The 26,603-nt window shown below is 46.8% G+C and overlaps 6 protein-coding genes across 6 annotated transcripts; 3 read left to right on the top strand and 3 right to left on the bottom strand.

The window, feature by feature from the left end:
- Window positions 1-3,014: 3,014 nt before the first annotated feature.
- Pmar_PMAR004716 (ubiquitination factor e4, putative) lies at window positions 3,015-7,580 on the top strand (the record flags this gene model as incomplete). The annotated part of the gene is made up of 22 exons (XM_002785022.1): window positions 3,015-3,140; window positions 3,551-3,652; window positions 3,989-4,100; window positions 4,155-4,212; window positions 4,275-4,375; window positions 4,426-4,499; window positions 4,549-4,614; window positions 4,662-4,799; window positions 4,891-4,982; window positions 5,292-5,391; window positions 5,663-5,860; window positions 5,991-6,030; window positions 6,083-6,136; window positions 6,187-6,232; window positions 6,276-6,399; window positions 6,447-6,550; window positions 6,593-6,637; window positions 6,684-6,777; window positions 6,824-6,946; window positions 6,996-7,091; window positions 7,140-7,192; window positions 7,487-7,580. The coding sequence occupies 22 exons, from the start codon at window positions 3,015-3,017 to the stop codon at window positions 7,578-7,580; spliced, it is 2,040 nt and encodes a 679-aa protein (XP_002785068.1).
- Window positions 7,581-8,313: 733 nt separating this feature from the next.
- Pmar_PMAR004715 (hypothetical protein) lies at window positions 8,314-11,275 on the bottom strand (the record flags this gene model as incomplete). The annotated part of the gene is made up of 15 exons (XM_002785021.1): window positions 8,314-8,390; window positions 8,555-8,816; window positions 9,022-9,126; window positions 9,171-9,247; window positions 9,289-9,353; window positions 9,544-9,678; window positions 9,723-9,859; window positions 9,903-10,031; window positions 10,078-10,170; window positions 10,215-10,334; window positions 10,565-10,636; window positions 10,681-10,760; window positions 10,804-10,925; window positions 10,976-11,109; window positions 11,204-11,275. The coding sequence occupies 15 exons, from the start codon at window positions 11,273-11,275 to the stop codon at window positions 8,314-8,316; spliced, it is 1,680 nt and encodes a 559-aa protein (XP_002785067.1).
- Window positions 11,276-11,423: 148 nt separating this feature from the next.
- Window positions 11,424-13,105, top strand: Pmar_PMAR004714 (Prohibitin-2, putative; the record flags this gene model as incomplete). The annotated part of the gene is made up of 8 exons (XM_002785020.1): window positions 11,424-11,544; window positions 11,645-11,784; window positions 11,838-11,960; window positions 12,008-12,088; window positions 12,336-12,436; window positions 12,478-12,590; window positions 12,855-12,979; window positions 13,037-13,105. The coding sequence occupies 8 exons, from the start codon at window positions 11,424-11,426 to the stop codon at window positions 13,103-13,105; spliced, it is 873 nt and encodes a 290-aa protein (XP_002785066.1).
- Window positions 13,106-13,877: 772 nt separating this feature from the next.
- Pmar_PMAR004713 (cyclophilin, putative) lies at window positions 13,878-17,811 on the top strand (the record flags this gene model as incomplete). The annotated part of the gene is made up of 12 exons (XM_002785019.1): window positions 13,878-14,006; window positions 14,151-14,296; window positions 14,502-14,621; window positions 15,154-15,280; window positions 15,485-15,662; window positions 15,715-15,875; window positions 16,243-16,327; window positions 16,561-16,646; window positions 16,690-16,763; window positions 17,029-17,126; window positions 17,177-17,286; window positions 17,677-17,811. 12 exons carry the CDS (start codon window positions 13,878-13,880, stop codon window positions 17,809-17,811), a joined length of 1,449 nt encoding a protein of 482 aa, XP_002785065.1.
- A 1,684-nt stretch (window positions 17,812-19,495) lies between these two features.
- Pmar_PMAR004712 (conserved hypothetical protein) lies at window positions 19,496-21,274 on the bottom strand. The gene is made up of 7 exons (XM_002785018.1): window positions 21,202-21,274; window positions 21,022-21,082; window positions 20,779-20,856; window positions 20,654-20,731; window positions 20,218-20,346; window positions 20,090-20,164; window positions 19,496-19,926 (listed from the first exon to the last, which is right to left on the bottom strand). The coding sequence occupies exons 1-7, from the start codon at window positions 21,270-21,272 to the stop codon at window positions 19,840-19,842; spliced, it is 579 nt and encodes a 192-aa protein (XP_002785064.1). The 5' UTR covers window positions 21,273-21,274; the 3' UTR covers window positions 19,496-19,839.
- Window positions 21,275-21,399: 125 nt separating this feature from the next.
- Window positions 21,400-22,661, bottom strand: Pmar_PMAR004711 (restnoid-inducible serine carboxypeptidase, putative). The gene is made up of 6 exons (XM_002785017.1): window positions 22,400-22,661; window positions 22,196-22,351; window positions 22,030-22,137; window positions 21,775-21,854; window positions 21,598-21,700; window positions 21,400-21,551 (listed from the first exon to the last, which is right to left on the bottom strand). Exons 1-6 carry the CDS (start codon window positions 22,519-22,521, stop codon window positions 21,485-21,487), a joined length of 636 nt encoding a protein of 211 aa, XP_002785063.1. The 5' UTR covers window positions 22,522-22,661; the 3' UTR covers window positions 21,400-21,484.
- Between the last annotated feature and the right edge of the window lie 3,942 nt (window positions 22,662-26,603).

Below are 26,603 nucleotides of genomic sequence, written 5' to 3'. Positions count from 1 at the left end.
ATGCGATCGCTGCATATTGTATTGTGATAGGTATCATCTGCAGACAACAACCGTTCTGGGCAAGATGCTCTCACCAAGCGCAATCGATCACAACTTGTTGGATCCTCAGGAGGTAGGGCACGATTTTGGAGAGGTGCGATACGGAAAGCATCTTTCTTAGTTGCCGAAATCAGTGAAGCGGCAGAATTTCAACATTTCGCGCATGTCACTTGCTGGACTTGGGCAGCAGATCAATACGGTAAGCTAGCGCTTCCGGTGTCAACTTTGTATAGGAAATCACGTTTGGCCAACACGGATCATGAAGTCGTTAGAGTTCCTAGATCAATTGTTGACTTATTGAGACTTCCCCGATCCCTTTTTCAGGCTTCTAGCATTGCATTGTAATCGCATACGAGGGTATTCAGGTTCGGGCGCAACAAACGGCAGTTATCGACCAGACGTTGCAGATCGTTCAACCGGCCCTGAGAGCGAACCAGGCAACTCGAATGAAGGTAGGAGAGATATATTTGATTCCACAGCTCGGACTATCCATTTTACATGGTGACGGTAATCCTGTTCATGGGGGAAACGGTAGTCGAGGCTGTGTGCGCCAGTTTGTTACGCATATCATCTTTTGCCGGACTCCTTGTTCGTACGATAGTGGTGTCGTACTCCTATCGTGCGAACAAGGACCTCGGATTCGCGTACCACTGTAACGCAATGGATCGAACCTCGAGCGGAATGCCGTAATGGTAGTGTCCAAAATAAAATCATTCTGAGCCTATCAACCGTTCGGAGGAGATATTGCATGGCCTTGCAGCTTTTACTGTCTTCTATCTCGAAGTATGCTACCACCATCCAGGAGCTGTCTGTGGGGGAGTCTACTCTCGACATTGTTTGTTGTCTACACCACGAGGAATAGGACTGTTCCGAACTACATCGATGATCGCGTCAGAAAGTGTACCCGACCGACTGGACTGTACAAGGCAGCAAAACCCGATACTGAGCACTTTGAAGTCACTTGCTGTTCGAAAGGGACCTCAACCCACAGGGAACAAGTCCTCAAGTGCGCTCGAGTAATCATGAAGGTTGATTTCTCGAGGATCCTATGAACAGAGTCAATGTACGCTCGGCGGACTCGACCGATGATCGACTCAGACGACAGCAAGGTCGATGATGGCTGATGATATCATATCGTTGGTATGGGCCGGAACCATATGGGGCAGGGTAGTTTGTCCTGCGCACGTTCACGAGGGCCTTAAGAAGGTTTCGGAGACATGAGAGAACCATGGTGCTTCCTGAGTAGCCCAAGCTTCGCACACGTTGCAGGGTCCTGCGGAATACGAAGTGAGGTGTTTCTTCCCCTGGATTGATCACCACCTGGGTCTGCCAAGCGGAGAATGATTCTGATGCAAGACAACGCTCCGTCTCATACCAGCTTGGAGGCTCTGCTTCTGCCGACTGTTCGTTGAGGATCATTACTAATCGAATTTCAAGCAATGCTCATCCCTATGGGAGTCACAGGTTTGCTCAGATGAATGGTATACGCTGGCGAATTCGACGCAATGTCGGAGCTTGGCAACGAGTCACCGTCTTCAGATTTCGGTGCTAGGAAGAATCAGTAGAGCAGCATGATGCTAAGTAGATTCGTCGATATATTCTGGGTATATATGTGTGATTATTTGCCCTAAACAACCACGCACCAAGATATCGGTGATTCAGCCAGCGACATCATGTTTGTCCCAGGCATTAGCGTCCTGGTCGTGATGACGGCGAGGTGAATATGATGAAACACGCTTTCTCGATAGCAGGAATTCAAAAAAGTCAATCGAGTCTGCCTTTCTGATGTCAGCGACCGACCAATGATAATATCTGCCAAGGAGTCGTTGAGTATTTCCTTCTTTTTCGTCATCCTTTTTCTGAGTTATGGGAATGGTCTCCGGATTAACTTGAGACCTAATTCTAATTCGAGTTTATACTGATGTCGATGAACAGAGTCATATGTATCTTTCGTAATTGAACAGAAGGAAACTGTGCTAATGGCACAGCGCAATTTACCTCACTAGTACTGGTGCTAGTCTTCACCATAGAAAATGAACTTTGTCCGTCGTCAGGTGCTCCTATGGTTAGCATCTGCTCTAACCAACTCCGCCCAACGTGCGACCATAGGTTGGCAGAACCAGAACGCCCCGAATGGTGCCGCTTTGGCTGACCAGTTGCAAGATGCGTCGAGTCAATTACGTAGGTGTCCGTGAGCGCGTTTCACCATGAGGAGTCGCCTTCAAGCTTAGCGTGGAATTTGTCAACAATTTCATTGTTCTTCGTATCGATGGTTTATCGGTTGGTCTGTCTCGGTAATTATCAACTACCGCCGATATTTTCGTGATATTCTGCTGTTTTAGTTTCTGTTTGATAATCTGTTAGATAGAAGTGTTCATGAATGGAAACGGCCGTGAGTCGGACCATCGTTCGGTATCGAATTGGAGAGCATTCCAGCATTCTGTTGACGAATATTTGAGTGCAAACGTTGTTCGAACGCTACATGGAATTCCATGCATCACGGATTGGACCATTCTGAGCAAATGATTATTATTCGACCACTAGTCATGGACATGCATATGGAGAATAATCGTACCATACCTTTAGAAGATTCCTAGGTTGATGAATTTACAGTGCGAACAACACAGTTATGCATATCTAGCTTGCTCTCTACAATTTGAGAGTACGCCTGAAGACAACGGAGCGCTTCTTAAACATCGTCAATGCATTCACAATGTGATCATGTAGATATTACTTCAAGTTGACTTCCGAACTCCCAAATTTTGAAGGCGTTGGAAATATTTCTTTGCATAACGCTTTGCTTTACATTGTACCCCACAGTTTGGTACGGAAACGGAGGAACCCATCCTTTGCCTCTTTTCAGATGGCAATCTTGAACGCTTTCGTCTTTTATCTCAAGGGATGCTGACGAAGATCAAAGGCGTAGGGTGCACCGTGTACACCAAGGGGTGAAAGATTCTGTTTGTATTTAGGTTATGTCCACCGGATGTGGCCTCAACACGGCGTGGATTATATTCGAGTTGTGCTTGCCTATCAAGTTGGAACAGAGTGCCGACATCGATTGCAGTATGATGATCTCGGAGAATCCAGAGGTTAAGACGGTAAGATACGAAACAAGTCCGACAGGTTGTCGTCTATAAACCATAAGCGATTTCTAGATGAACGATAGAAGATGGACTATCATGTTCATCACTCGCACTAGCTACGATAACTTGTTCATGAAAATGATGGAATGGCTCGTGTTTGTCGTTACTTTGTCGACTTTCTGCCAATGTGGCCTATCTTCTGCATCACGTCTAGTGTATGTATTGAGATCATCAACGCGTTATTAATAACGTTGGAATGTCTCTTCAAGAAAAACTAACAAGAGTCTCTCTTGTTAGTTTTTCAGTCGTGTCGAATCAGAAAAACGTGCCATTTTACCGAAGAACATTAAAGTTGTTATCCTTTTGTATTTTCGGTTTTCACCCAAGCCGTTTCCTGTGGCGCGAAAACCATTGATTTACCTCAGATAATGGGTATCCTACAGGAGGAAGCGAAGATGGGCGACTCTGATACCATCGCCAAGATTCCCAAGCCTGACCTTCACCGCGCCTCGAAATTCGTATCTCAGGTCGGTAGGTGCATCAACAAATTCATCACTTGATCCTTTCTTCGTGTGCTTACCATATGTTGTCGGCATCGGTAACTATCGAACGAATCGTAGGGATTAGTTGTGAGCTCCAGTGTGGCAAAGTATGCGCATGGTCAACCACATATGTTGTTGACAATATGAAAATTCGGAAGGAATTTTCGGACGTTCTTGTTGGTTTCTGTACATTTCTACTCAAATCCGTGTATGAAGTCGTATAATAAGCGCGGAAAGTTTTCGACTCAGCTGAGAAAAGCAAGTACAAAATTTCAATACTGGTGAGATTAATTGAAGGTGTGATGGTAGCATAAAATTTAGATATTCTGGCAAGCCGTGCAAGCTCTGCATATCTTCGTCTGTCCAGCATTGAAGGAAGCGGAAACGATGTTGATGGCCGCGTCAGTTTTCCATCAAAAACATAAAATGGATCGTAAGAGGGATTTATCATAATTTTGTGGCGCGCGACAATTTATGCTGTTGTTAGTTATGGCAGATGGATATGCTGAATATCATTGCTACGACTCGGTGGTGGACTCTCCTAGGTGAGAGAGATCTTGCTATCTTGTCGGATCTTACATTTCCTCAACGGAGCATATCGTTCAAGGTTCGTAGAATCCCTGGCCCACTGTATCAACCTCATGATGTCTCTATTTCTCGTGAAAGTGATTCCAGACGATATACCGGATAAGGCGAAACCGGCTGCAAGTAAGGAACCTTTTGTCCGACGGTCTAAGACACACATCATTCCTGTTCAGATGGAATCCCTCAAGGTGTGTATTCACTGAACATAATGAATGATTCAAGCGTGAAGCTTTCGAATGATATGGCGGTGAGCTTCGCTCCGCCCTTTTTTGTATTCTTCTGATATGTTCTGCTAGGTTCTGCCGACGTGCATCATCGACGATATTGTGGAAGTTTTGCACTACTATCGGAACACTTCCAAGGTCAGAGGTCCCGGGTTCGAATCCCACCGCCAGCATTTCTCTTTCAGATCGTTGAGCAAACGAATCGTGGTAACCGTGGTGACATCTTTAACGGTCTTGACTGTGATTTGCTGCTGCTGTTCGTGATCTGGACCCTGGGGTCGGAAAAATGCAAAAACCCTTCTGTTCGAGGGCAAGCTGCTAAGGTGAGAAGTTTGGAATTCGTGGTATAGCAGGTTTGAATTTTCGCGCGGATCTTTTTCATAATTTATGTCATTAAATTTTTTTGTGCCTCAGGTATTGAAGTCGCTTTCGAAGCAGCCTCGTTATGCTCGCCAAATAGAGAATGCCGACTTTTGCGTGGAAAACATCGTCCCGGCGTGTATCAGGTGAGGAACGCATTTTTCAACGTTCTAGGCCCTCCACGATTCCTCCCAATCTGGTTGGATCAATGTTCTCTCACGATTGGTGGGGTTTCCCACTTTATTATAACCATAACTGCATTGGATCATTCGTGTAGAAAATGCGGTTCATATTATGAGTTGTGGAGTGTGTTTCTGTTACGAGTGGTCTTCATACTAAAAGTGTAAACTTTTCCATTGATACTTGAATACGTTATTGTCTTTCGTTACTTTTTTTCATCATTTGGCCGTTCTTGCGCGTCTTTTTCGAGAGTCGCGAAACGTTTCATTTTTCAGAGTCTTCACTGCCGTGGAAAAAACAAAGCAGTCGTATTATGATATCAGGATGCACGTCAAATTCGAGTTGAGGATACCTATACAGAAGTTGTTCGAACAGGTGGGAATCTTATGCAACTTTTCTATTGGTTATTCTCTCGCAAATCACTTCCATCATCAGTAGTGTGATAAAATTGTCAACATTGTCAACCACACATGCTGGTGCCAAAATGGAAATTCTGAGGAAATTATGGGAGATACTCAACTACTTTTTACTCAGACTCGTATATGAACTTCTATGATTAGTAAGGAAACTTCTTAGCTCAGTTGAGGAAAGCAAACATATATATTTCCGCACTGATCATCAGAAATCCACTGATTCTGTATTTCAGGTCCTACCGTTGCCGAAGCATCGAGCTCAGTTGCAGACCTTCGCAATCGAGCAATCTGAAGAGTTCTGCAAATTCGTTAACCAGCTCTTGAACGATACTACCTATCTTCTCGATGAGGTAACGGAGATCCCGGGTTCGATTCTCGGAGGCGACATCAAGTCTACGATGGCGAGCTATTTGAGCCGTCTATCTACCCGAGTGGTCGGGTTTGGTTACTGGTTATTCATGAGAATATAGGAGATGATAGCGGAAGAAATTTTTTGAAATTTGCAGATCTGAAATTCTAGGGCGTGCGCAATTCGTGGTATCGCGTTGCATCTTTCCTTAGGGACTGGATTCTCTGACAGCCATACGAAAGCATGAATCACGTAAGTTGTCATTGGCTCTGCTTCGCTCCGTCGGGACTGTGGAAACTTTTAGATCAAGCTGCTGGTAGCAGTGATGAACCTATGGAGGGGACGGCAGGGCTCGGAGGTGAGAAAAAAGGAGCATGTGATTTGATGACTATTGGTGGTTATATTCAGTCGAAAGAGGAATTGACGAGGAGGATGAGGTTAACGGCGAAGATATGTAGGGAAAATGACAGATGCCGGGATCGAACCCGGCTGGTCAGGTATCGAAGATCTCGTACGGACGCGAAGGCTCATTGCAAGCAGTACATGAGCATGGGTCATCAGACCGTCAGTACTCTGCATGCCATGTGTAAAGAAGCTGCTAATGTCATCTTGGATGATCGGGTTGGGTGCCTCGCCGGAACGCTGTTCTGAATTCTCAATGCCCCTAGGTGGTGTTGGAACAAATGCTCACATCGTGCCTTGATCCCTGTATTGATCGCCTGGTCGGTCCGAAGTGCCTTCAACTGAAGGGAAAAAGCTACGACTTCAACGAGTAAATTGGAGTCGTTGTGGTAGCATAAGAATATTCGGTCAGGTACAACTTCGATCCGAAGGACTTGCTGAGGAAATTGGCTGAGATGTAGGTCGCAGGTTCGATCCCTGGTGAAGGTATTTTTTCCAATCAGGTACGTCTATTTGGCACGAGGCGGAGGGATGGAGAAGATCAGTCGTATAGTTGCTGACGACCAGCGATACTACAGTCCACAGACTTTTAATAAGGTGGAGCTGAATCTTGCTCGTCTTGCTCGATCTTGTGTTTCCTCAGGCAGTGACCATTCTGAGGCGCGAACGGTTGTTGGTTGGTGACGAGTTCAACGAATTCGAAGCTTTTGTGAAGCACCTCAATGAAACTGCAGCCAAGCGCGAAGAAGCCATGGATAGTGTGGAGGTAGGTCGTTGAAATAATCCGCTTCGCTCCGCCTTTTTTCGCACCAAAGATACCTGATAATTATCTGGACCCGATTATGGCAGAGGTGATGATTGATCCTGTGAAGTTGCCGGGCTCTGGGCAGATCATGGACAGGAGACATATTGTGAGTGAATCTCTCTATCGATTGGGTGGGAGTTCGTTCTTATGTTAGGTGCGAGTTATCATGTCGGACGATCATGACCCTTTCACTCGGGAGCCATTGAAGTGAGCGTGGGCCGGTTGGGGATTTCCTTTCAACCTTGGAGCGGCCTCCCAGGGTGTTAGGAGTTTACCCGAGCGCTTCAAGGTCGTTAGCATTATCATGCATTCCCATCAGTCGGGATATTCGGTGAACGAATCGCGCAAGTTAGAATGGGTTTTGGACTTGATCCTAACTCCAGAATTGGTTATTGAACATCGTTAATGTTTTTTCGGATTGAATCGGGTGTTGGATGGAATTGTGTTCTCGTTGAGTGTTGATGATTATCATCAGATGATAGGAGTTTGTTACTTGATCAGAGTCGAAGATTTGGAGCCACTGCCAGAGCTTCGAAGCGAGATTCACGCCTTCTGCAAGGAACATAATATAGACTTGGACGAAGAGATGGAATGAAAAGTTCCGCTTTAGTGAACTGTGATGCTTGTCTCGTTTGTTTCTAATCTACATTGCTTTGTGTACTAATCAGTACTGCAGGGGGCATCTTGATCGTACAAAGTCTGTTATTACACAACTCCGCATGGGAATCACACTTGTTCAAGTTTTGTTCGGCCATAAACGGAAGGAAGTAGCTAAGGATTTTTCCTAATAAATTTGATATTATGGCGAAACGAATGCTTCCCGGGTCTCCCACGGTGGCCGCATTTGCCTATAAGGTCCGAATTTAATGTATCACCACTGTAACGTACTATGCCAAAACATATCCCGGGCGCTGGTCGCTGACTCCACTAAAGTCACTTAGTACAGAGAAACCAAAAGTCGTATTCATTCCGTACGATTTGAAACGACGCATGCTCGCGTTTTCTCATGCCAAAGTGACGGTCATGAATATGCAACGTCTACTCGTGCTATGGTTTGGAATGCACATAATGGTCCTGCAGAATGAGGACTTCAAGTGAATATTCTGCCAATCGCAGGCAAGATCGGAAAGAAATGAAGTAATACCAAGGGTCCTTAGCTGGCGCTCCCCCATACAGGTTTCAGGTAAGATCGTGTGTGTGAGTGCTATCCATATTGTGGGGTTTAATCTAGTTAGTTCGTCTCATTAGTCCATGTAAATAGCTCCTTGGACTACCAGTAACAAAAATTCGGGAAGAAGTTGTCATGCACTAGCCATATATCGAGATTCCTACATTTTTCTACCCTTAGCGCAGTTCACCAGAACTGTTCTCTCGACAATCATCTGTTGTACAATACCCCACCCTTCTAACATCAAACGCAAAGCCTACCAGTTGTCGACACTGAAAAAGGAGGGCTAGAATTGAGCGGACATGAGACTTCATACTATCATCACATTGCATGTTATGCAAGTGGCTGAGGCCAACTTAATTATAGTGACTTAATTTAAAATGAACATCTTCTCTTCTCACTCGACTCCTCGTCATCTTCCGCCAAGGAAATGACAGTACTCATTGGCTGATGGCCGCTGGTCACAGGCAGCTCATGCCTGAGGTCTTCCTGTGTCCTCTGGATGTTTCCCGACATGTTCTCCGCCTCCTTAGCTGCAGCTTCGTCATCTTCCTCGACGATCGTGGGCACCCTCATCGGAGTCGCGTAACGAGAGTGAGTTCCAGCGCCGGGATGCGACATTCTAGCCAGGTTGGGAGAAGTGCCAGATTTAGGACCCATGATCTGAAGCACACAAGATCGGAGACTCCCAAAACGAACACGGCTACCGTGATTTGGTCAAGACCGTAATTTCGTCGCTTCCCAGGGGAGTTCTGGTAATTTCCATGAGCCATCACGACATTCATGTGGACTTCTCCTACCATACCATCTCGAACTCTCCTCACCTCGACAAAGCTGTGCACCAACGAGGAGGCCAACAATTTCCTACTTTAACCAAATCGCTACCAGGGATCGGCTCACTCAATATCTCCAACTGCTCTCCAGCTTCCACATGAATCTCCCTGCTGGACATCGGTACGTGCGGCATGGAAGCCTAAGGAAGGCGATGCACACAGCTGTAAGGAATCGCCCTACTACAGCCACAGGCGGTCGCGCATCAGGCAGGCCTCTGAGCGCCTCCCCGCCTTGCGTGATAGCTCCCAGGGGATGGCCACCTAGTGGACGGCAGTCCAGCACAGAGAGAAGAGGTTCTTACCAGGATGCACGGAGGTGATATTCGGATCCTCGGTCTCGGGAATGGCGACGCCAACTGCGTAGATGCTAACGTAGGACGACGGGAACCTTCCGGACTGAAAAGAGGATGTCATTTAACCAAACCGGACCGTTGGCACAATCGACTGAATTCTACGGATAATCGAGATGCTACGATATGTAAACTAATCCCGCATTTACCTCTCCCCGTGAATTTCTCCCAGTCCACCACAGTCCAGTGTCCTCTGAAGACAAGCACCTGCCGATATCAACGCCAGAAGACTTACGAGTAACGAAGATAACATCACCGCGCTCGAATGAGAGCTCTCCGTCTCTCTGACCGACGAAAGAAGAAGTCGCCCTGTACTCGGTGAACTGATCCTTCCCGCTCGCACTGAGGGCGACAAGGAGATGCAGTAATTGACAACTCTGTCCTACTGAGCCTCCAGCACGAGGTAAGCCGACTGCAGCGCGGGGTAGCACATGAGACACTGATCGCGATGACTGATGATAGGCTGATAGTCGGCGGAGAACCATGCAGGACGAGGAGCTGTTGGGCCCGACTGGCACGTCATCTGACATCTTGCTGCAAAAACTTCCCCGATAATATTGACTCACCACAGCTTCCTCAACTGAGCCTCTGAAGTCCAGGGGCAACCTCGAGAGCTCATCGGCCATACGACGATCCATCTTGCGCTGTAGAGAAGCGAGCTCGGCGACAAAATGGGAAATCGCGTCGAAATGTATCTAAAACGAGTAAGCCTCTCAGGGACATGCATCCGCTCGAACTTACGGCGTGGCGACGCTTCAGCATCTCAACTTCTTCCGAGACATCCCTAGCAGATCGATTACTATCTTGTTGCACTTTCTGTAGCCTCTCAAAGACCTTATCAACAGAGCCACTGATCAGATACATTCCGAGACACTTACACGTTGGCGGTCCATCTGAACGCGCTGACCAGAGGTCTCGTATAACTGCTGCAGACGGTCTCTCAGCCGACTCAGTTCTTGTTGGTGGCGCTTGAACACAGCCTCGGCCTTGCGAAGGGCCTGAGCGTTCTCTTGGCAACTGCTCGATGAATGCATTGATCAATACCACAACTTATATCGAGTACGGTGGGATTCCAGTGGATTGTTGATACCATGAGGAGGAGCATAAGGCGGACGAAGACTCCGCCTTAGCACTGTGATACCAAACCGGGAATACACTTCACGAGAGAGAGAGCGATGGAGGAATAGAGATATCGATTCAATGATAATGAATGGACGCAGGGACTCACGCCGTGGCAGGAATGCATGTCTCGATGACGCTTCTTGACATCGGTTGAGATCTCAACGAGCCTGTCTCGAATCTGGCAAGGGAGAGGCTTAAAGCTCAACCAGTAGATGGACGCACCTTCCTCTTCATCTCCCTCAAGTCTTCAGCGGCTTCGATCGTCACCGAGCCCATGATAGGGTTCATCAGAATAAGAGTATCTAAGGACCGTAGTCAAGCAACTGGTGGCAGCATGAGGCGTACTCTCAGGCAAGGTAGAGAGGCCGGCCGCTGACTGTGGGGGGACTCCATCGTAGTTACGAGGAGCGCCGATCTTCCGAAGGGACTTGCAGCAATTCTGGAGAGCCTCAGCACAGGCGAAGTATCTCGTGGAGGACCAAGGGACTCCTTAGTAGACGGAGGAGTGTATACGCACATGTTGATGAAGGCACGGAACTTCATGCGATGGTCGATGCATGTCATCAGGGCTGCATGGAACTCCTCGAACATATCGCGGGCCTCACCAGGGTGTTGACTGAGCTGGCTGGTGTCTCGAGAATCAGGTGTCGGCTGACAGACAGAAAGATACGCGAAGGCAGGAATCGGACCTAATCTGTATCTTGCATGGTCAACCTCCAAGATACGCTAACCTCAATAGGCTCACCGTGGGCGGGCCACCAACCGAGTCCCTGAGGTTCTGCAAGCTCTGCTTAACTCCACTGAAGACGCCCGTCATCATCAAATCAATGCTAACACGATCCTGCCGACTGCGATCTCGCTTACCGTTTTTCCGAAAAAACGCGTCGATCATCTGGGCGCGCGCTTTTTACGTTGAATATCGCATCGAACACGAGGTTGATATTCATCCGTACAGTTGCTGGTTAATGTCGCAGAAATTCACCGAAGCGTTCTCGAAGATTGGACCGCAGTTGGCGAAGGCGATCACGGTTGGAACGGTGGGGATCGGCGGATCGGTGTGGGCATTCCAGAACTGCCTTTTTAATGGTAATAATACGCACAGGTTAGGATGGGGGTATCTTAGGTTGCCTCGTGGAAGATACAGATTAGGCCCGATTGTGGTCCATATCATTTTTCCTCTCTTCAGTCGATGCTGGACATCGAGCCATCAAGTTTTCCAGGATCAGCGGGTTGAAGGAGAATCTTTACAGTGAGGGCACTCACGTGATGATGCCGTGGTTCGAACGACCGATCAATTTTGATATCAGGAGTAAGCCGAGAACTCTGGTAAGCCACCCGACTATCGATTTTGCTGCATATGACTTGGGCGTTTGCTGTAGGTCTCCCTCACTGGTTCGAAGGATCTGCAGATGGTCAGCATTTCCCTACGAACACTATGTCGCCCTCGAGAGGATAAGCTTCCATCAATCTACCGCTACGTCGGCACTGACTACGATGAGAAGGTGTTTGGATATCAACTTTAATGGGTGGATATTTCTATTCCTACCAGGTGTTGCCCTCCATCATCAACGAGGTTTTGAAGTCTGTCGTGGCTCAGTTCAATGCTTCTGAGTTGGTGACTCAGCGAGAGGTAGAGTCTTCTGCTAGCACTTGACAATGTTGGAATATTTCTTCTCTTTCCTCAGATGAGTTTCTCCACGAGTTTTCTTAATAACTATCATATAAGTTTACTCTAAAGTTCGGATAGAATACACAGCAACCAAAAAAAGTTTACCAAAACTTCTTCAAAGATTTCATATTGTCACCAACGCATATATGTAATCATGTGCATGTGCGTATTTTCTTATACACTGTTTTTCAATTGTTGTTCATGGCAGGTTGTTTCGCGTCGTATTCGACAAGAGTTGGTTGAACGCGCGCGTGAGTTCAACTTGATTTTGGACGATGTTGCCATCGTGGACCTCGCCTTCTCACCAGAGTAGGAGGAAATTGTGTTATCATCACCATAGGAATTTTCAGGTACGCCGGTGCTGTCGAGCAGAAGCAAGTAGCCCTGCAACAGGCCGAACAGGCGAGGTACCAGGTTTTGAAAGCGCAGGAAATGAAGAAGAACATCATCATCAAGGCTCAGGGTAGGACATCGCCTCCAATGGAGGGAATTTACTCTAGTATTCTGTTCAGCAGCATTTTGGCGTCGTCGCTGTCAGAAAATGTTGTTTTTTTGTTCGCAGAGGATTGTTTAAGCTGAAGCGAAACGAATTAGAGAAATCTAATAATTGCTTTCACAATCCGGTGGCTAGGCGATAACTAGAGTATGATCATCATACCAAAACCAGACTCACCAGTGGTTATTATTATTGTTATCATGATGATGATGATGAGTGAGTTTCCCTCAGGTGAGATGGAGTCGGCGAAGATGATCGGTTCGGCGATCCAGAATAATCCCGGTTTTGTGGAGTTGAGGAGGATCGATGCAGCAAAGGAAATATCGCATCATATGGCCGTTAGCCGAAATAAGATGGTAGTAGTGATGACGGCTGGCCTTAGATAGATAGGAGGTTCATAAGTGTGGGGGTAGGTACTGAACTCGGAGTCTTTATTATTGAATCTCATGAGTGGTGGTAAGGAGAGACTAGCTGTAGACTAATCGGGGAAGAGCAGATGGATAGAAGGGCATCGTTTCGATTGTTTCGACAAGTTGTTGGGGAATCTGTTGAGTTCTAGTTGATATTGCACTGTATGGAAACTGCAGTAGTTGGTGGCGTATCGGAGCTGTTGACTTGTTCGCTGGGTTGGGAGCAGTATGGGAATATATGTTTGGTTTCCTCAACTGAGCTCGTGTAAGTTTCCGCACCATATTATGAAAAATCGCTCGATTTTGGGTATGAGTATACAAAAATCAACGATAATTTCTCAAAATTTCCTCGAATTTGCATATTCCTAGCAACACATGTAGTTGACCATGTCCATACATTCCCGCACTGGTTGGGATCGTCACAACTGTACTGCAAATTGGATTCGGGATTTTACCATCTCTCGAGAGGCTCAGGCGCATATTGCTGCATTTGAATGTATGGTCTTACGACTTGATGAGTACGGGTTACTGTGAGGAGCCGGTTTTTCGATCTGATTAATGCATGTTGTAATGTTGGTGGTCTTGAAGGGCAGTGGTGACACGATAATATGAAAAGCTCATTTTGTCCGAGGCTCTGGCCAGAAAACATATTGTTAATAGGAGCGACTCCCGATCAGCAATTGTGTCATCATTCGAGACTCTCAACAGTGCAGAGTATTAACACAATTTGCCATTGTAGCGGTGCGACTATGTCGGAGAAATGGATGGTTCGAGATGTTCGGTATCGTGATGTGAAGTATGGACTGTTTTTCAAAGGGTTGTTGTTGTTGTTGTTGTTGATATTATGTCCAACATCTACGTAGCAGAACCCCCTACGAAGGGTAAAGTGGTGCTGCATACGACGCACGGACCGATTTCGATAGCATTGTGGTCTAAGGAGTGCCCGAAGACTACCAGGAACTTCGTTCAGTTGGTGAGTACACGTTGATCGATTTCAGAAGGATAGAGTGTGTATACGTGGGAGAGATGGCAACTCGACTGTAGTTGTTCACTCATGCAAATGAAGTTGAACTCTGAAAATGAGTTCATTGAGCCGTTTTTGTCTGCTTGTTGTCAGGCATTGGAAGACTACTACGACGGAACTGTATTTCATCGGATTATCAAGGACTTCCTCATTCAAGGGGGAGATAGGACCAACACTGGTCTAGGTTGTGACTCGATCTATGGCGAGCCCTATCCGAATGAGTTCCACTCACGGCTGAAGTAGGGCAGTGTGGAGGGACATGAAAATTTCGTTAACCATGAATACAATTTGAAGCTATGTACTACATGTGTTGGTGACAGTTTTGGAAATTCTTGTTAGTTTTGAAGGTTTTCTGAGCACTTCTACCTGAGTTCGTATATGAACTTGATCCTGGGATCAGCTGAGGAAGGCGAGTATAAATTCCATAAACACTGGCTGTTCAAGGTTCCGATATCGTGGCTTGGTCGGTGTTGCGAGTGCAGGAGTTGCGGAAAAAGGGGGCGCGTCTACGAACGGATCGCAGTTCTTCATAACGATGGGCAGAGATGACAGTTTTAATAACAAGTAGGAAAGGATGATGATGGTTGTTGTTGTTGCGACCAGTGTGGGAAAATGCGCACATGGTCAACTACATGTGTTGGTGACGTATGAAATTTCCGAGGAAATGTTGGGGAATTCTTGGTAATTTCTGTACACTTCTACCCGAATTCGTATGTTAATTTCTGCAATTAGTGAAGAAACTCTTCTGAGCTCAGCTGAGAAAAGCGAACATATATTCCTACTCCAACACTATAGGAAACTCCCGAGCTCAGCTGAGGAAAGCGAACATATATTCCTACTCCAACACTATAGGAAACTCCCGAGCTCAGCTGAGGAAAGCGATTACATATATTCCTACTCCAACACTGTATAGGAAACTCCTGAGCTCAGCTGAGGAAAGCGATTACATATATTCCTACTCCAACACCGTATAGGAAACTCCTGAGCTCAGCTGAGGAAAGCGATTACATATATTCCTACTCCAAACTGTATAGGAAGCTCCTGAGCTCAGCTGAGGAAAGCGAGCATATATTCCTCCTCCAAGACTGGCTGTCAGGTACACTTTGTTTGGGAAGGTCGTAGATGATACTGTGTATAATCTGGATAGAATTTCAAACGCAAATGTTGATACGAATGATTATCCGACTGACGAGCCACCTCCACATATTATAAGGGCTGAAGTGGTAATAATAGTGACAACTATGGATCGTATCAGCGGGGGAGAGGGGGAAACGATTTAGCTTTTCTTTGATAGCTGTGATGGGAATGTTTGGTACATGAATGAAAATTTTTCCACGACAAGAACCGAAAAAAATCACCTCTTGCTGTTGGAATGAAAATGATGGCGAGTGAAAACTACAGAATTTTTTCCATGTGTTACGGGTTAGGTTGAGAACCCCTTTACGGACATAGTGCCGAGGGATATCTATAGACGAGTGGTGGATCATGCTGAGGAGGATAGAGATAATAGGAAGAAAGAGAAGATTGAAGTGTCTAATAAGAAGGGTCTGCTGAGCTTTGAAGATGAAGAAAGCAGTAGTAGCGAAAGCGAAGGCGGCGATGATGGTAAGCGGGAGGTCGTGAGTTCGATCCAGGGTGGGGGTATTTTCCTCTGTAGGAAATGAGAAACGTATAGCGGTGAAAGTTAAGAGTGCACATGATGGTGGAGATGCTCAGCTACTCTCCCAAACGGCTAAGTTGGATGAGGCAACTCGAGTGGTTCATAAGGAAGCTTCTTCGAAAGCGGCGGCGGCTCGAAGAGCTAAGATGCTCCAGAAGGTGAGGAGGGATATACTGGAATGGCTATGATGATAATGATAGTGTTCGAATTGACCAGTGTTGGAGAAGGAATATATGGTCGCTTCCCTCAGCTGAGCCCAGGAGAGTCCTCATTAATCATAGAAGTTTACATTTGTACATACTCACATTTATATGTGTTTCAAACTTTTATACATACATTTTGTTTTATTATCGTGAACTTTATAGTTTGTATATACAAATTCTAGGAAATTCCCGAAATTTCCTCCGAATTTTTCCATTGTCATCAACACATGTAGTTGACCATATGTCCTCATCCATTCTAGTTGGATGGGTGGCAGGGTTCGCAAAGACTCACTTGTAATTTTGTAATTGAAGTTTTTATCAGTCACGAGGAGTTCAAGATTTGGATGACAGTGATGACGAGTCAGAAGGCTCTGAGTACGGCGATCGAGAGCGAGCGGAAAGGCTTGGTAGGTGTAGTAGCTATCAGGGAATCATCCAGGAACCTATAATATTCCCCCGGGGGGTAGGGAACTCATTTTGAATCTTCCACGTATGGCTAGGAACACATTCGTCAATCAGTTTCCCATGTGAATGTCATTAGAAAAATTTTCCCCACTGTTATCAAACCCTGGGGGCGTTATTTCTTGGAGCTAAATTGGTCTGTGGTGACTATGGTGAAGGGATGGGATGAGCATTTTAGGAATTCTTCCGAGTGAGGCTAAAGTTATGCGGGAGGAGGAGCTTGAGCGGAAGAAGCAGATAGAAAAGATGCGGCAAAAGATACGGGTAAGGGAATGGGAAAGTGTGTGTGATAGGACTTTGACTTCAGCAAGTGAATCGGGTGGATGACTCAACTAAGAAGGGGGAGGAGGGGCCGAAGGGGATAGCTGATAGAGCTAGGAAGTAGTAGAGGAGGGGGAGATGGTCAGTGAGAACTCGATATCATGTGAACCTGCTCCTACCGAATTATACGTTCCGATGGGATGATAATATTTGTGCATTTATGAGTGTCGCTATGTACATGTCAGTGTGTGTAATGCCATAAGGTATGGTTGCTTCACTCGGGCCTAGTTTTCATGCGTTCGGAGAAAGAGCATAGCTCTATGGGGTTAGGGAAAGTTTGTTTTCCCCCTCTCAATTTTGTTCAGCTGATTGACCTTTTTCGTAGGTATAAACGTCGGGAGAAGCGAGGTAAGAAGGCGTATCAAGAACTGGATGTGTTCATGAACGAGGAAGAGTTGAAATCTCATCATAGGGCAGAAGATGGTGAGTACAGTGTGGTGATTGAGATGGGATATGTACGCCACCCGTTGTAGAGGATGGTGTAGTGGTTGTGGGGGGCAGCGGCTCGTCGTCTACGGCGGCACGGGTGGCGGATGAGGAGGCGATTACGGCCGAGCCGGGAACTTTAGCTGAGACCATGCAGGTGGGGCTCTTTTATGAAGTCCTAGTTTTGTGGTATTTCCGATTCTTATTTGAAGAGTGGAGTTTCAACCTAGCGATATGAAAAACAGTAGTGAAAAACATATTTCATGACTACTGCATATCACCGCGAATATCGCGTTTTTCGCCACTTCACGTAAAACGGGTGAAACTCCAGTATTGGAATATACATATGGTTTTCTCAGCTGAGCTCATGAGTTTTCTCATAGCTCAGGGTAGGAGTATACGGAAACCGATAAGAATTTCTCAGAATTTTCTCAATGTCGTCAACACGTGCAGTTGATTATATGCATTATTTTTTACACTGAATTTGAACTTATATTTTCCATGTAGTTGATCATCGGAGGGATGTTCATCATGTCTTTTCCTTCAGTTTGCTTTTGGTGAGGATACGGGGGCGTTGGGAGTTGATGGAGATGCCTTCGGAGGGACCAATTGGTTGCACAGTCGGGACGGTTCAGCTCAGAACAAGGGACTCAAGTTTGCTATAGATAGCACTAGAGCGTAAGGGGGAGGAGTTGAAACCGAACTCACTTGGTGAAGTCAATATCAGGGTCGGAAAATATGCACATGGTCAACCACATATGTTGGTGACAATATAAATATTCTGGGAGGGAAGTTTAGCAAATTATCATTGGTACTGTAAATCGTATATGAACTTGTATTATTAGTGAGGAAACTTTTCAACGCAGCTGATGAGAGCGAACATGAGTGATATTTATCCCGCCGTTTACCCGCGCTTGTTTGAATTTCATCAGTTTGACATCCTTAGTGGGCAGAAATCACATTGTCAACACTTTTTGAGGCCATCACATGAAAACTGTACTTTGATGAAACAGTCGGATTCTCTTTGTTAGACTTGACCTGACAACTGTAGGATTAAGTAGGCTAGGAGTAAGTACTTACATAAATTGCATATCGTTTTCAAATTCGTGATAGCGTCACGAATTTGAATGTCCAGGATGGAGTTAGGCTTGAGGTTGATAGTGGCAGAAACGAATTAGGTTGGATTTTTCTCACACTGCCTCTTACTACCTAGTCGTTGGGTACAGGTTGGATTGCTGTGGTTGTAGATATCAACTTGACGAGGAACGTGCCCAAAAGGTGTTGGAGGTCTATGACCCTTTGGACCCCAATGCTGGTCTGCCGAAGGAACGTCGAGAAGAGAACAAGTCGAAGAGGCCTCGACGAGAAGATACCAAGCCTGATGATAGGGATGATAATCGCCGTCGAGATGGGCGGCATCATCATCAACATCGTTGACGTGGTTTCTTATAGCGACGGATTAGTGTTGTGTTATGGTGTTCAATGAGGGCGGTGGTTGAAGGACGTAGTTGGTCTGATTTTGAATTCAGACCAACGAACTGCTGAATTAGTGATTCAGCGAGAGCTAATGGATGTTAATGTTAATGTTAATGTGGCCTTATCGGGCAGTTGCTGCTCCCGAAGTAAATGTTGCAGCGAGCCTCTTCATGTGGATCTGCATCATCATGGTGTGGCTTTCATAGTCGGCAACGACCTCACCAGAAAATAATGTTATCATTCCCTCCCGCAGTGACAATGTAACGTAGGAAAGCTTCCCGCTGTTCACCCCTCATATGGGGGATAGGAGCAGCTAGGGCACTCCAAGATATGCCTCAGTACGATCATATTCTCCGGTCGAGCCAACTAGGGCACTCCAAGATATGCCTCAGTACGATCATATTCTCCGGTCGAGCCAACTAGGCCACCCCAGCATATGCTTCGCTGTTTGTAAATTTGCAGTATTGATTTGTCCATTCGACTCGGACGTACCGTATCCCAGCCACTGTATGACCAGAGAAACTCCGCTTCCTGGCATGAAACGCATACGCATTCGCCTCCCGACGCAAGTGCTGGGCACGGATTAGCAACACGCATGCCCTGCGTTCATCGTTCCATGTGGTGATGTGAGACTGAGCTCAACTGGTGGCCTTCAGGTCCTCTTGGCAGCGGAGCGACGTGTGTCTCGTATCCGGAATTTAACTCGGGATAAAGAATTATTCTTGATGCAAGTACATCGAGGTTTTCGGTTCCATGCTTGGCAAGATAATATTCTGCCAGACTCTAACGCCCAGATTCCAGCTCTGTATCCGAGTCTCAAATCTAATGCGGATCTGTCCACTCACTCAACACGACTCGCGAATTCCACTGTAGAGCAATGCCTGATGAGAAAAGCTTTATCGATGAAGATCACCCACGTTACTCGAGCTCAGCGACGTGTATCGACCAACAGTGATAGAGTTGGTGTACACCATGATGAATGAAAACGAGACGATATTCCCACGTCGTCGAGTTTCATAAAATACACTGAGTATTGGGTATACACAGAATTATTGGTAATATGATATAAATAGCACTATTCAGGCTGGAAATCTATAGATATCGCCAAAATCAGCCAGATTACATCCGGGCTATGATCCCTTCTCAACTCGTATTAAAATATGATGAGGCGCCTTTATTGAGAGAAGTTTCTTCTACGGAAAAATAAGGCGGAAGAGGCCGGAGATGAGCTCTCTTAGATTTGTCCCGACAAGAAGGCCTCAAAAGCTGCCTGTATCCCCTTTGGCTGGTTGAGTGCGAAGGAATGCCCTGCCTCGATGACCTGAATGAATGAGCTAGCTTCGAACATTGTAGCCTTAAGGTCAATGATACTTGCTATTATGGTCTGCATCACAAAAACATTAACAGACAGAGCAGGCAACAAGAGATGTGAATTACAATCTGTGATTGTCAGGCTGTTCATAATACACTCCGTTTGAGCTCACCTTAATGAATGCCAGCTTCGCCCCGTTTGTATACTGTGAAAATTTGATCTTTCCCAATACGCCGGACACCTTGTACTGAATATCCAGTAGGCGATGAGTAACACTCCGGAAAAATAGATAGACGATACCTCGATGGTTTTGAACGGAGTTTTCTGCAGAATATCTCCGTAGTTGAACATTCCTTTCAAGGTGACCATCCAATTTAGTGCTCCGATGGCATTAGTGATGTAGTCTTGCTCACCATGGACAACCAACACCTGGTGAAGTGCAGGCAGTGATGATCGGTTCGTTGCCAATCATATTCTACTAGATTTCAAGGAGAGGAGCTAGAGCAGCTAGAGCTGGAGTTCGAGACGCACACATTCGCTGTCTCGTAGCACTTAAAGATGCCGAACAGCACTCTCAATCACCGAGTACCATCGAGGCATTGACCTATGCTCCGGAGATCACTATGCTAAGTGGACTGAATCCACTCGACTCTGAGACTCGGATGGGCCGTTCACAGCGATTTCTAGCCCCGAAATATCTCGTCATGACCGAAGCTTGTTTCGGAGAGCTTCTCACTTTCAGACCTTCATCGAGGAGATGATTGACGAACTCAGTTGTATCATAAGCGCCGTACTTATGGAAGGCTTTCAAAACCTAGTAAAGGCCATATATCCTTATCCACACACCAAATTGAGACCTACTGCAATATTCGTGTCGCTCCATTTTTTCGTGACACCTAACTGCGCCTTAACTTCTGGCTTGTTGAAGAACTTCGCGACCTAGAGTTGAAAACAATTTGATATCCCGCTGCAGTCGGGTCTCGATAGTTTCGGCCAGTGACTTTAAAAAACGTATGTCGTAAATTATGACATGTAGTCGCCTCATGAGTTAGCACTGTTGGTCGAGATATTAGTAGTGATCTAACCACGGTTGTTATCTCTTACATCTCCAACACGTAGTTTGTAATATTTTTTCTCGTTTCCTGGGGTTGCACGCACATCGTACCTGAGGACATTGGCTCAACTGTCGAAATAGAGGAATGGAAAGCCGAGATAACGTTAACAGACACAGAGTGTTAGACGGGGTTTGAGCGATATAGGCAATTCGCTCTCCATTTTGCTTACACACTCTTCCCACTCTCGATAACGGGCTTGAGAAGGGCTTTTTCGCAATATTCCACAGCTTTCTTGCACATGACTGAGCGACACATTACAGTGAAACGCGCTATCGACGCAATGCCAGATCGGCACTGCCCGAAGGAAAAGAGACACTAGGTATTGATCGTCAAGTACTGCCCTACGGTCTTGCGGAGCATATCCGACATTGCACTCAGAAATCCAATGTTCACACTCCCCCAAGTCTTTAGTAATCTCTGCAACTCTGAAGAGAAACATCAATAGCAAGTTGCTAAAGCAGTTCATCGAACTTCCCCGGCGGTAGAAGGCTTTTCGCCATTGTTACACATCCTCTAGCACTGAAAACACAAACACCTGTCCCATTCACAGCAACGATTCACCTACATAGCCCCGGGACCTATAATAGGAGAGCTTAGCATAACGCCCTTAAAGTCAATCCTGAGCTTATGACGAACTATAGCAGAACCCAGCATGGCAGCGATGGAACCTGAAAACGCGATTGTACATCTTGGTGCACCCGAGTCGGTGGCGAACATCAGAACGCATAACGAGTCTTCGTACCAGCAGCAGAGAGACCGACTATGTGCACCTTCGTGTTGAAGTTTGGATGGTCCTTGAAGAACTGCGACACGAATTTTTCCCTGCAAGGAATCACGATTGATCATCGTCGAGAAATTCTCAAGGTTCGTTCGCGGTCTATGTGTTATTCGGCCCTGGAAAGTAGAACGCGGCACTTGGAACTCGCCATGGAGGAGCTTCGGGACATTCTCGCTCGGAATGAGTTGCCTGAGGCCGCCCCCACGAAGAGTAACTCACATATAATTCACCACCGTGTTCAGGTCTGGTTCAACTGGTCCTTCACTGAAGCCGGAAGGTCCCGGGGCATCGACCCAAATGCTGTTGGCTTTCTGCGTCCATGAATATCTGGGAGAATTATGATAAGCGAATGATCGAGGATGATAAGAATGGTCCAGTTCCTTACGGGCTCAGCTCAGGCTTGCCTGTCACAGGAGAAAGAAAGCATGGCCCCTCTGCCATTGCCAGTCCGACGCTACTCCCACCCAGACCTCCTTGGAGAAGCAGAAAGGTGGGTGCTGTTTTTGGGTCTTCCTCAGCTTCCACGGCCGCAAAAAAATATCTGAACAGAGCCGCCGTGATGGACATCGTTTCCACACAAGGATCCTACTTGTTCTCCTTACTCACTTGTATGTACCCGTATTCTTGACTACCCTTACTAAAAGGGCACAGCACATTCGCGCTCCTGCTCACTCCCAGTATGACCAATATTGATATCATAATTTTATTCATACCTGTAGGACGGTTACTACGTAAATTGCAACTAAAAACATTCCTAGCGGATGCGGAGCCCTGATTCGGAATCAATGCAGCTAATGACCGATTGTTGATACACTACTGGGCTCAGGTGTATAGGATAACACGCGTGCTCTGATATTTCCAGGTGATAGCATTCAAGTGCTTGATACACTCAGTGTGTCGAGGGAAAATCCAAGACAGTCCGCTGCGTGAATGTACGTGCGTGCAAGTCAAGCCACGTCACCCTTGTGTTCATCGAATCAAATTGGTGTCCAGCACTATGGTGCTGGGTGTCTTTGAAATGTCGTCGACCCTCCCAGCCCATGGCCGATCGATTCGCGACTCGAGCTCTTCTCCCCATTGTTACGCGAGGTCGCGGATGGGAGCCTGAGATTTACCTATTCGACACTGCGTGCTACGCACGTGTAACTAACTACCGCTGGACTTCAGGGATTCACCATTCAATTGTCCATGTGAGATTGAGTTTGGGATTAAACCAGAGGATGAAGCCGAGCCGATGGAGGTCAATGGCTGAGGTGGTTGGTAAGCACATCCAACGTAAATAACTTTACCACTACAATTACTGGTATCTTACAGCGAACTTGTCGTTTCGACGTCTTGGTAGGGATTAGTCTTGTGTTGTGGGGATGTGTGAGTGGTAGTGCCTGGGATGGTCCCATGGCCTGTAAGTATACGTACATTGTACGTCGTACAAGCCTTTGCCCGTTGTGCAGCTCGACGTTGTAGCCGGTGTGACGTGAAAGAAAGAATACTTCTCAACTTTTGGCCTGGTTTTACCTACGGAGTCGATCCGTTCACATGTGCAGGCCAACTTGCGCACAACACTTCACGCACAAATCACAGCAACCTGACGATGTGGCCATCCTTCCCAGATGACTCGGCGACAAGAAAAGCGAGGGAGGCAGAAATAACTGATGATACTAGCAAATAAACATGCCATCTATGGATGAATAAAAAGGGTACATGAGGAGCACAAGGAGACATTGATGTACACGATAATCGTGACACGATGCGACGAGGTTAGGAAATAAGGAAGACCCGAACACTTAGGGTCGCAGATCGGCCTTAGCCTGAATGTGAGGGGCAGTAGACGGACGTACCGAGATGCGTATGGTGATGGGGGAAGAAGGAGACTGACGGGTACAAAACAATCCTTCGATAAGGAAGAGGTGCAAGACAGTCGAGGATCTCCGATTTATGGATCTAGACGGGAATGTTCTATTCTCCTCCTGAGGAGTGAACATCAGAATTGAGGATAGGAAAAGTGCATGCAGGACCAGGGCGACCGTTGCAAGCGTACGCATGCAGAAGTGGTGGAGTTCTCACCGTTAAGTTATTGAATACGATAATCAGCCAAAGTTGGCAGGACGCGGTTCAACCACGGCTAGGTTGTGGTTGTCGATTGTGATGTGGTAGGTGCATACTCTGCAAGAGAGGAAGGAATCGCGGAGCGTAATTGAGTTGTAGTCCATGCGAGGGGTGGCAGGGAAATAGAGTCACATTAACCTCAATTCTCTGGAATAATACAACAGATGTTTTAACGGAGTTTCCTCTAATTCATCGACTCTCGATACACCTCCGATCGGCTGTGAGACCAACACGGCACATACGAACAGTGACGATGTCTGACGACAATTCTAAGGTGAGGCTTCTATCTATCCTGTACGCGCGTATTATAATTCAGATATCGCACATGACGAATGTTGAAGTTGCCAGACGAATGAGAGCGGCGAGAGACAAGTTCGATTCGGAGGTGTCATCAAAAATGGACAATCCGGAAACCTTCCTAAGGGAGGTATCATCCCCCGGCCATGTCTGAAGGCTGACTCGCTTCCTCAGCTTGAGCGACCTTGCAAGCCTGATACCAACATAGACTGTCGGCAATTAGCCGACCGCATTACAGTAGCTACGAGTTCTCTGAGCTGGCCCTGACGGCAGCTAGAGCACCGCGTACTGGTGGAGCGGCTGAGGAAGTCCTTCGGATGGTACTAGACGAAGTTATCAACCGCCGGGAGCCAGTAAATTGCCGTGGGAAACGTGAGTGGACATGAAGACGGTAGCGGAGAGGATTGGGAGATTTGCAGTTGGTCGGAATACATTATGTACTGTACATATGATCTGATCACTCGGTGGGGACTTTTCCGAAAACGTACCACTCAGCCAAGGGTGGACCATGGTCACCTTGAAAAACCTCACTGCGGGGTTTTGCTCTCCTAGAGGACTACGAGTGATGGCGGAGAAGTCCCTCGGTGGGGAACTCATTGCCGAGTGTGTTGGCGATCGAGTGGTAGGAGCTGTCAGGAAATCAGTCCAAGATCCTATAGCTGGAGAGATGTTAGCTGCCGAGGCCGCCGTGGAGCTCTGAGGACGTGACGTGAATGATTCTCATGTTTCACTTTGTTTCGTATCACACCAGCTGCCTCAAATTAGATGGAAACCGAGTACGATGCGTATAATCCGCTCGCGGTTAATTGGTTAGTCACAGAGAAATTTGAAGCTCGAGATCAGTGCTGCGCAACGCGCTGAGATTGTGCATTGCGTTCGGCACTCGAGCAAAGCTCTACTAAATGCGTCCCTCGCAGTGTAATCCCCTTGCCCTCGGAATCTCAACCAGGGTCAAGTTCCGAATTACTTGTGCTTGTAACTCGTACTTGTAAATCACTTTGATACAACTTTTTCATCCGAGCTTGGATTGGTCCCTTTTTCGACCACTTGGGCTCGGAAAGACCCTGCTCGGTAGTAAACAACAGGCAGACTGTCTGCCTGTTGTTTACTCCCAGGGACAACTGCCGCAGACATTCAACTTCGGTGAGGTTGCCACATCGGTCACTTCTTCTTCGCTGGGATTGGTTGATACACGTGATTAACTCTCCGTGCAATGCACGAAGGCTCTCGAAGAGCGTGAGAAGTCTCACGCTGGACTCTCTCACGCGGAACTTGGGAATGCAATGCTTTAAAGCAAATTGCAATGATGTCCGAGTCTACCTCTAATATGCAGTTGAAGATAACTCCTGCGTCCCTAACGGGTTCTACGTTGACTGTCGTCAACTTGACGACGTCAAGATCGAGGCTTGATTAAAGAAGTCTGCTCATTGGCAGACGCATGAAAGAAATGATATGAACAAAGGTTTGCAACCACGCCCTCCATCCTTTGCGTTAGCAGTAGCTCCGAGGCGGTCAGCATTAAGGAGGAGACATCGCTCTCTGATCGCGTTGACTTGAATGTGGCGTCTTATCCACGGTCTACTGATCCGAGACCCGCTTGGGGCCTTCAATTCTAGAGTCATGAATGACGACAGTCTCATATTGATTTCAGTTATGACCTCGAAGTTCGAGGCTCAAACAGCTTGGCAAGCTCAGCTTGCCCAGAAGATGCTGCGTCAGCATCAGACCACCAGCATCAGGTACCAGAGGTACCATCAGGACTCGCTCAAGTCGCCGCCATCCTGTTAGAATTCCTTCCAACAGGCTCGAAAGAAAAAGCTTTCGTGAGCCCTTTGAAGTGGCACGTGAATCTGGAACTATGTACCGCATCGATGAGTACACTATGTGTGCCCTCTCAAGCTGGTGCTCGTCGACTCGCTCGCGAATCTGTGAACTGGTCATCTGCCGTCCTAGCTCTCTTGAATGCTACTTCTTGTATGCAAGCGTTCTAGAAGTTATTGTTATGTGAAACTACGAGCTGAACGCAGCCGATTGGGCGCCGATTAGCCATTCAGAGCTACGGTTTTACTCGGCGTATTGGTTCTCTTCTCGGTATCGAATTTCCATGCTGCTTAATAGGGAATCGGTAATCTCGCGGTTGATGGCAAATCATTCTCGTCTGCTACGACCGGGGGAGGTGCTACTGGGGTAAAGTGGTTTCGGGTCTCGTGCTACAGACAACTCAGCATCAAACTCGGCTATCACCCCCATCGATCTTTCCACCTTGTCTACTCTGTTGCATACTTCTATGCAACTCTCAAGTCCCGACGACGACACTTTATCATCAACTCCCACTGAACCAGTCAATTCCAATCAAATCTTCATCATCACTCACACACCCCTCAGTAATA

This window comes from Perkinsus marinus, assembly GCF_000006405.1.
Source record: "Perkinsus marinus ATCC 50983 genomic scaffold scf_1104296934246, whole genome shotgun sequence".
Taxonomy (NCBI): Eukaryota; Perkinsozoa; order Perkinsida; family Perkinsidae; genus Perkinsus; species Perkinsus marinus.
This window is presented reverse-complemented; position numbering and strand designations above follow the sequence as displayed.